The sequence below is a fragment of the Pocillopora verrucosa genome, chromosome 14, assembly GCF_036669915.1.
Source record: "Pocillopora verrucosa isolate sample1 chromosome 14, ASM3666991v2, whole genome shotgun sequence".
Taxonomy (NCBI): domain Eukaryota; kingdom Metazoa; phylum Cnidaria; class Anthozoa; order Scleractinia; family Pocilloporidae; genus Pocillopora; species Pocillopora verrucosa.
The window spans coordinates 13,083,735-13,093,734 of NC_089325.1; the positions used below are offsets into that span (position 1 = coordinate 13,083,735).

The window sequence follows — 10,000 nt, forward strand, 5'->3', positions numbered from 1 at the left end:
AAGCCTCAGAATTTACATCGGCCACCCTTGGAGTGGATGACAAGGAGCTTTCTCTGATATTCTTACTGATGCGTTGAGTGGAAGGCCACATCAGTTACAGCAGTCGTGTTTTACGGCTCTGTCATTCCGAACAATCTTTATGTTCTTTTGATTTCGGCTGTTGTTCGTTCATAAAACACAAGCCTTGAGCAGTTTGTTTTCTAATTGCCATGTGAAGAAACTCGCGTGTTTTTTCTGAGCTTTAATTCAACCGGATTTCTCTAAGCATATCTCTTTTAGATTCTACAGCGGAGCTTAAAAAACTTTCGACCTGCCGAACTCGTGTTTCTCCCTACACTTCTTTCGTGGTTTAGCCGCTGTCTGCGTGCTTTACAACAGAACAGAGCACAATCAAGGCATCTCAATTTTTTAATTGGTTTAGCGTGGAATCATTTAAGAATCTGACCAAACATAAACTCTGCGGGTAAAAAAAGGAGGCATTAAGTCAGTTTACAGAATCACCTGCTCAGCCGACACTCTTTTTTTTTTATGTACCGGTATTTTGAAGGGGATCGATTAAGAATTTGACCAAACATAAACGCTCCTGACAAAAAACGGAGAGGCGTCAAGTTAGTTTGCAGGTTTTTGCTCTAGAATCTCTTCTCATGGTGGTCCGGGGTTTTATCAAAATGCTAAATTCATAGGAAATGATGTTTCCCACTCTTTTCGCCCATCATCGAAGGAGTTGGTAAGAAAACTATCTGAGCAGTTAAAACATTCTTTGAATAAAGTTTTTCCGCCCACTCCCTTTTCGGAAATAAACCTTGTGTGACACAAAGTTATGTAGAGAAGGCGATTCATTTGCGGTTTTTGGTTAATATTTGCGTTTATCAATCTTGACTGGTGCAGGGGGCGTATGATACCAAGCAGTTAGTGCGTGCGCATCTCCAACCTACGAAGAGCCTGGAGTCTTTGAAGAGGGGCTCTCTTCTTTTCATAATTGTTCACTGAGGTCAAGCAAGTCTAAGCAGGGGCGTATGTAATCAACTGCGTCACCATGCCAATAAAAAGAAGTTGTTTTTCCATTGAATAAAAAGTTCTCTTAACAGGTGAATCGACACAAGTTCATATAAATTCTAGCTGCTTTGACTGTGCTTCATTGGCTCGGCTGATGCCAGAGATGGGAATTATGAAGTTACTCTTCATTCTCCCTTTTTCGGAGTCGTGTTCTGCAAAGAGTCCAAAGGTAATGTAAAAAAAACTGGTAACATATTTTAGATAAGAATTCTTAATAGAAAATTGCGCAGAATTTTACTATTTTTTCTCAACTTATGAAACTATACGTTTTAGATTCTCATGAATTCTTAAGAATTCGTTGATTTTAGGAAAGCTGGACTACATGTAAAAGTAACCTTGAAATTTCGTTTTCAGCGAGGTTTCTGGATGATCCGAAACTTTTCGAAGGAGATATAGTCCTTATAAAAACCAACGTAACTCTTCTTTGAGCAGAGCTGCAAGTAGATTCAGAAAATGGCCGGTTGCATAATTAAAAAAAAGTAAAATGTCAGTACTGCTGAGTTAGAAATTAGTGAGAAAGGTGTTACTTTTATCTTTGCTCTCAGTTTTGCGCATGGTGTGAATTGTTAAACTTTCAGGTTAAGATTAAGTACGAACATTTATCTGTGATCACTCGTGAAAAACAATTCTAACAACTGAACAAAAAGCGGCCGCAACTTAAGGACTTAATCCTCACCCCTATCGTGTTCATGTCTCAGAACGTTCATTGTCGGGCATCTCCTCCTTCTCCTCTGCGGCAAGATTGTGTTACCAATTACGAGAATATTAGGAGAAAAGCATCTAGTGTGTCTGGAATATTTATTGCACTCTCGCATAATTTAGCAGGTTTTGGTGGCCATTAAATTTCTTTACTGTTTTGAAAGAACTGCATTACGGGTGTGTGGGCCAGTTTGCTAAATTTCCTTGATTTCGGACGGAGTATTCCTATCAGCTAATTGCTAAGATCGAGATAATATTACTAACTTTTTAAGTACCTGGTTGCTTTCCCTACAGGTCCTTTCGCTAACGACCAGTTCGCTATCATCTTAGGTCGTCTCGCCAATTTCTCGAAACAGTTCGTTAACATCTCATCGTTCGTTTCGGTGACGCATTACAAAACGTTTAATGATCCCGCAGGCAAAACTTGATTGACTTAGATATAATCGACCGAATGGTCATAAGGAGGTCAGATCGTTTCAATACAAACTGAAAGTCGACTTGGTATAGGTCGATTCAAAACAAATTAAAGTCAAATCGATGTGTCGACAAAGTCAATTCGATACATCGATTTTAGACGACTTCAGTAGGTCGAGCACAGTCCATTTTTGGCCGATCTTACACATATGTTTACGGTACAAAATTTCAATTGTCGCTGTTTCGAAGAAAAAAACTGGAAAGAGACATTAGTGAAATTGCCTATGACGTTAGCGAAATGAGTCATGATACGTAAACTAACTGACTTGAAACGTTAGCGAAACCGCCTGGACCGTTAGCGAACTGGTCGTCAGCGAAACGTCTCCTAGGCGAAACGACTGCAACTCCCGCAGTGGCCAGTTGAGCCTTCCGAAGTTTTTTGAACAAAATGGTTGCTATCATCAAGGAGATCTTCAAATTGCAACAAGTCACCCAATTCTGTTTGATTCGAATGTTTTGGTAGCTTCCATTGATGACTGCGTGTATGATCGTATGTAGGACGTTAACTTTTCTCTCAGATCAACCATCTTCACAAGCCTCGTCATAAAAAAGTCAACTTATTAGTGAGTATCTAAAGGACCTCCTCTTGTTGAAGCGATAAGATCACCCCTGATGAAGACACTAGATGGGAGTGTCCAGAAGTTGGGTCTATGAATTGTAACTTCTCGGTCACATTCATTAAATCTTATATATATATTTAACCATGTCTGATTGTCCACCTGATTGCCTTGTGACTTGAACTTCATTATATCTTCCTGTAGCTTTTTGTAGACAACAGATCTTGATTCGTTTTCTTTGCTTATAACTAAAATGACGATGAAGCTTAATGAGTACTTTCCCAAAAAAATAGGAGTTTTTGTTCAAGGTCGGTTTGGAACTCGAGCTATGCAGCATCAGTCCGGTGTTAGAAAAGTTTGAATCCTCTGACGAGTGAATTTGCTTATCATTTTTTAAACCTAGGCACCCATATAATTTGTTTGATGCAAAGCGGCATACTCTGGTGAAACGGTGCGACTATGTGGCGTAGCTAACGTTAATCCGATCGAAGATGCTTACTAACCAATGCGATGAATCGGAGGAACGACAACTACGCTCGAAGCTTCCCCGTCATAATTACTTTCTTACAAACCAACACCTGAAATATCAGGCTTTTTCTAAAACCAGTTGGCAACACGGCAAATAGATCCTTTCCAGAAAACAGTGTAGAAATTGCTTCTTTTTGTTGCGTTTTTAATACGCGAGACATATTAAATCCCGAAAGATTTTAAGTATTTTCTCGAAAGCGGAATCGAAACTAGCAACTTCACCATGTACAAAGCCATCTTTCGCATTTTCCCCCAAGAGGAAACTGTCCAAATGACACATTTGGCTTGTGATTGACAGCTGGAACTTAACCGCACCAATCAGGAACTCCGTTTGCTCTGTAGGCTTCCTCAATACAAGCATGTATAGATATATAATCGGACCTGTATCAAGCGGTACTGTATTAAGCGGTCACTTAAAGCGGAACCACGGAAATAATAATTAAGAAAATAATCTTTCAAGTAAAAATTCTAATCCATGTTGCAGTGATCGCCTGAAATCGATGTTAGTAGTTTTTTTAACAAGTTTTTGTACATTAAGAGGTCAATGATGGGCTAACGTAATATTTTTAGCGCTTTCTATAATACCTCTATTTTGTGGTCACCCTGCGTTATCAGTGGGTGACGATTAATACAGGTTAGACCGTGGCACTTGGGGTATGCATCATAATGTGCTCTCTTATTGAAAGAAGTCAGACAGTTACAAACGCTGACAAAATGAAAACCGTGCCTCGACGCAAACAAGTATATTTCGGTGAAGCTTTTCTTTTGAGTTTGAATTAATCAGCATATTTTCAGTTTTTTGAAGGCTACAGTAATTTTGAGTCGTTCGTCGTCAAGAGAACTTGGCAACCAGAAATAAATATTGGGTCGGTGCCAGTTCTGGCCTCCACAAGCAACAAAATGGCGTCGAAGAGGAACGTGATGCCAACATCGACCATTTTGACACAGTTAGTCATCACTTCTAGTGTGGAATTAGGTCCAGTGGTTAATTGTGTTTCATCAGAACAGGCATGTCACTCAAAATAAAGAAAATATCATTTATTATCAACAATATATATATATATGTGTGTGTGTGTGTGTGTGTGTGTATATGTGAAAGAGTCAAAGAGGACGCATCGATTCTCTGTTACTCTGAGTTTTGCGCCTAAGCGCTCGTCAGACAGAACTTATATGTATGTATATATATATATATATATATACATATATGAATTTGGACTTTAGTTATGCTTATTTTTTGAGAAGCGTACTTAATGAGAAGTTAATATAAAAATCTAGCATGATTTTCAGCTTAATTTGGTAAAAATCGAGCAAAGCTAATCTCACAATATGTTACTTTATAAGTAGCACATTATAACATGCCACTTTTATATAGCCCAGGGTACATCCAAGACCTCGGGCACAGGTGGATAACATGTAACTATTTCCTATATATTTTCTACGTTATGGTACGCACAGTTAAGAGGTGATTTCATGGCAAAAAAACACAAGATGGATTTAAATGTAATTTATAACTATATTCGTTTAGGCTAGAATTAACTGTTTGTTTTGTGAACAAAGTAGATTCATCAAACCCGCCGTGCCTTTTTCTTTAAAGTGATGTCTTCTCAGATTTTCCTGAAATCCTAAGGTCAAGGAACCGTGACCTGAAAACTACCCACAATGTCGTTCGGGGATATTGTGTGCACTTTTGCCCTTTGTCTGACAACCTTTCTGCACACAGGTATATATCGATTTCTGACGAATATCAATCAGTTATAGTCAAACTGTATTCACGTGCTATCCTCACGGTTTAAAGTCAGTTAAGCAACAGTAGTGATGAAATGCACATTATAATTTTTGTACATGAGTTTTTAACTTCCTGGCCCCTTTTGTTGGAAGGATGGATATCGCTATCCACTAGATGAGTCTCTATCTGGTGGATAGCGGAATACGTTACATCACATAAACTGCGGTGTTGTACAGGGATTTCCGGTCCTGAGAAAAGCCGTAACAACACACGTGAAAAAATAACGTATTTTTTCACGTGTGTGTTGATATAAACAGTCAGCTGCTGACACGTCACTCGCCTTTGGCGCCACTCGGTCAGGTTGATGAATGAATGGCAAAGTCTTCACGATTCTCAATACACGGTCATTTGTCTGACCTTTCTCGGATTGTGGCGGCTAAAACAATAAAATACCCGTATCGCTGACAGACTGTGACGATCTGTGAGGTTCAAACTTTCCTAGAAGGGGAAAAAAACCAATATACTAAAAGAAAAACCGAAAGTTACGCATTCAGTGGCTTTGGTGTTGGCATTTCTCGCGGCTTAGAATTAAAATCGACAACTGGAAGATTTGTCATTGGCCGATTTTGGCCGTTTACCTAAAAGACTTCCTCCGGCTCTCGGTAAGAAAAAAATTACGACCATTGTTTTTGTAATCATGATTCTACGCACTTTTCTATCTTAAGGGTTAGTATCAACGAATTCTACGATTGTTTTTTGGGGATTGTCGATTCATTTATTTTCATTCATTAATGAAGTCTTATTTATTTTCATTCATTAATGAAGTATTATTTATTTTCATTCATTAATGAAGTATTATTCTCTATTTCTTTACACTTATTTGCTGGATAGTGATCCATCCTTTGGATAGTGTTACCCACCCTCTGAGCACCACAACTGGGCCCTGAATGGTAATACGTGTTCAAAGAGGAAGTGCTTTGATTTTATAGTTTATTGAGTTTTACCAGCTGTCGGGGTTGTTTGGATGCCAAATGTAAAAATAACTTTCTAGAAATTTCTAGAATGCCTAGTCATGCTGACATACATACACGAACGTTCTATATTCACACTATGGATGTTTCCAGAAAATTTTACTGGCATATATAGTCATGATGTAATGCTACCAAAATAACTGCGTTGTAAACTTTCGGAATATTCTTGAATACTCTGTAAATGTATACAAGGACTCAGTCGTGTAGTGGTACTTGTTGTTGTTGTCAGAAGGGTCTGATTGTCTGGAAAGCTTTATCGAGAGAGAGCTACAGTGGAATATTATTCATTTCGAGGAGATTTGGAGGCAACTATGAGTTTGCATTAGTGGTGAGCTAAGGTATGGACTGCAAAGGGCTCAAGTAAGTGATGGACTGTAGTGGGCTTAGGTAAGTGTATTAAGGAGGATTGTTGTTCTGCCATTAGGAGTCACTTCTTGATGAGAATAGAACACGTAGTTTAATTGAAGTATTTAGGTTTGTACGAGTATAGTGTTCTTTCTTTTGGTTAAAATACAACGTAACAAGGTTTTCAAAAAAGAAAAACATCAGTCACAAATTTTCGTTTCTAACTCTTTTATTCCATTCTATCCTGCTTACTACAGCAATCCACTGGTTGATCTAAAGTTCCGAGACCCTGCAAAAAGTAAAATCAAATATCAAAATCTATCATGAAGTGTCAGTTCCTACATCGCTAAAATAATATAAACGAATTGATCTGCGATTTCTAGACTAATTTCAGCTCCCGCCTTTTATTTTCTACTCTCTGCTTTTGAAATTTTGCGTGAAGGATATATTTGCTCTCTCACCTTCAGCCCCTTCTGCAGTACATGCGGAACATCTGAAGTCTGTCCAAACGAGTGATACGATTTAGTGGGCCAATTCTCACCTAATATGTGACCACAAAAAGCCAAGATCAGTTATTCAAAAGTACTTTCGGTTTCTGCACAATTTACGTAAACTAGCTTTGCAATGAATCTCATTCCCTCTGAGCTTTATTATTTTTATCAGAAAGCTTTCCATTCTTCAATGGACATCTAAATTTTCACACGCTGAATGTAAGAATGTAACTATGGTAACGTACCCCTCTTCGTCTGGGTACAATCGTTGGCCGTCTGTTCTTGGAGAAAGCCTTAGGACCGTAATGCATCACGCTTCTGTAGTCGTAACGAACCCAGAGAGAGTCGACTTCAGATTTACTTCTCTTATTGAAGTTATGCTTCATTCCTATAAGTTTGATCATTGGTTGTAGAGAAAAAAGCAAGTGTGTTTAAAACTACTTTAAGTATCTTTTCTCCGAAACAAGCTTCGAAATACTTTAAAGGCCTTTTGCTTGCTATTTGACAGTAAGGTATACGCCTATACTTTGTTTTGAACTTTTATTTTTATTTTTTTAAACTGATCCATACAGTTGTAAATGATTCAATGGTTACTTCCTGACAAGGTTACGAATATTACTTTATCTTTATTCCGAAATACCAAACAGAGACTTCAACGTGACAGTGTTTTATTCAGCCTATCTTAAAGATTGTCCCCCTTCGGAGGTAAAGGTTCACTCAGACCAATGTTTCAAACTAAAGGTCGTGTAAAGAACTTTTGTTATACTGTTGAAAATTTCTGTAGATCGAATCGCCGTAATTCTTAATAGAAACCCTTAAAAACCCTAGCCCTATGTAAATCTGCGTTCTATCGACCGCAGAGTACTTTAGGCTAATTTCCCCAACTTTTAATTCAGGGGTACGCCCACTTACTCGGTTGGATGTTCTGCCACAGTATTCGGACGTATCTATCCCTGTCAGGGCGAGATTGTTCGTGCCAAAAACCCAAAGCGTGCCCTGAGGGTGGAAGGGTTAGTTAGAGTTTCACTTATAGAAATTACTTATTGTGCACAGGCTACCACTTGTGTTTAGCTATGAGTACACCATTGGCTCAGGGAGTAATATTAATCTTGTGTTTTCCTTCCTCTTAAATACAAGAACAATCCCCACAAAAGCTTTAAAAAAGTTCTGTTGTAGACATCTTCTCCCATGAATCATGTCAGTGAAGAATCTTAATGACTGAGCGAGATAACGAATATAACGAGTTTTTGCTTCTTCCCATCCCTTCCTTTTTGTCGTTCTTGTTGGTATTTTTCTTTGCGATAGATAATAAATATTGTTTGCTAATTCTCTCTATTAAAAAAAGGGAAAGCACAAATTTCAACAGACAACCTGAGCACAGTGGTTCATAGTCACAGTAATAAAAGCAATGAAGCAATTTGAATAAATCAAGTAATGGTTGCTTCAAAACAAAACGGTGACCACTGCTGTGTAAGATTCATTTTTGCCAAAAAATTACTCGTAGCTATGCTTAAGTCCTTAAAAGATATTTTGGTGCAGGTTTATTTCGCAAATGAGTCCTTGGAACATGACTGTTTTCTCCTAGAGCCACATAGTACCCACCAATTTCATGAGCCACTATTCCCGTGGTCCAGCAGCCATGATGTAGGTTGATGTTTTGACGCCCGCCAGTTCTTCCCACAAATGATGAACATCTCAAAACGAATAACAACAGCAGCATTAACAGAAACAAGACTCTCACTCTTATGCAGATCCATAGCAACTTGAAATTTACTTCCTGTGCATGTGAATTCGTGCAGTACACTGGCTAGATTTAAGGTTCCTTTCCCCTATAGTGTCGAAATCATCACGCTTCCACAACTTTCCAACTTAAAATCAATGAAGCTACCCACATTTAATGTGAGCAACCTACACTTAATCGTCAATTTTATCATGTTCATTTAAAACTTTTTTTTAAATGCATACATTGTTTTGTTACTATTGTTTGTTTTGTCCAATCAACATTTTACTAAGTCAACTAACTAAGTCAACTTTGTACTTTGCATAAATCATAACTGAAGATGACAGAAGAACTGTCGAAATATGTTTTTAAAAAGTGTCGTTTATTTTTTTTAAACTCGTGACATATCTGCTGCTATCCAGACCTAATTACTCAAAAGACCTTGACAGTGATCAATTCGTTTTCTTAGAGCAGCAAAACTTATCCGATGAATGTATATATATAATAAACACTTTAAAGAGGCCCCCCTTTAGAGCTTTAAGTTCCTAAATGGTCCGCCCCAATGTACCGGCGCAAAAAGCGTGCACTAGGGAAGACTTTTCCCATTCTCCGACTTTTTTTAGTTATATTGCTAGTCTCCCTCGACCTTTGTAAAGAGCATTTGGACGAGTAAGAGGTGGCAATAAGGAGGAAACTAATAAGGTGCATTTTGGTCATCAATGAGTTGGTTTTAAGTGCACACTATCTGTCTCCGTTAATGTGAGCCACAGCCACAATATAAGAGAGATTAATTTTGATATCAAAAGCAAAGCATTTCTGAACACTTACACCTAGCAAAGACTAAAATCATTGTTCTTACCCTGAACCACGTATAAAGTAAGCGAAAGCCCTTTCGTTCCCCCTTCGTAGCCTGAAACGGACGCAGGTTCTTCTACTCCATTGACGCATTCCAGCCCGTATGGCCCTCCTTGCACGAGCATGGACAGCTTTAAATCCGATTAAAATAAAAAGATTAGTTTTCATGGATAACTAAGAGCCCGAAAAAGTTCAAAAGAAGTAAAAAAGAAAAAAAAACACTCACGAGTGATCACAGATAAATGTTTGTACTTAATCTTAACCTAAAAGTTTAACAATTCACACCACGCGCAAAACTGAGAGCAAAGATAAGAATAGGACCTTTGTAGACATTTCACTTTGCTATCATGAACTCTGTCAAAAGGCACAACTAATCATAAATGTTACATATAAGCACTTACACAGAGAACGATCAATGGCATATACCATCGTAGCACGCGGCCATCTTCTGGTTCTAGATGCAGCTCTGCCCAAAGCAGAGTTACGTTGGTTTCTTGTAAGGATAATGTCTCCTTCGA

General features: G+C 38.2%; 1 protein-coding gene and 1 long non-coding RNA gene across 2 annotated transcripts in view; both read right to left on the reverse strand.

Annotated features, from left to right (window-relative positions):
• Positions 1 to 6,648: 6,648 nt before the first annotated feature.
• On the reverse strand, positions 6,649 to 7,280 carry LOC136278114 (uncharacterized). The gene is made up of 3 exons (XR_010716201.1): positions 7,153 to 7,280; positions 6,878 to 6,957; positions 6,649 to 6,705 (listed from the first exon to the last, which is right to left on the reverse strand). It is a non-coding gene; the product is annotated as an uncharacterized lncRNA (long non-coding RNA).
• A 519-nt stretch (positions 7,281 to 7,799) lies between these two features.
• The window catches only part of LOC131768527 (astacin-like), a 23,652-nt gene continuing 21,451 nt past the window's right edge, over positions 7,800 to 10,000 (reverse strand). Inside the window, exons 4-5 of the mRNA XM_066161741.1 lie at positions 8,510 to 8,601; positions 7,800 to 7,903 (exon numbers count right to left, since the gene is read on the reverse strand). Of these exons, the coding sequence (XP_066017838.1) occupies positions 7,800 to 7,903; positions 8,510 to 8,601 (196 nt within the window). The remainder of the gene's footprint in view (positions 7,904 to 8,509; positions 8,602 to 10,000) is intronic.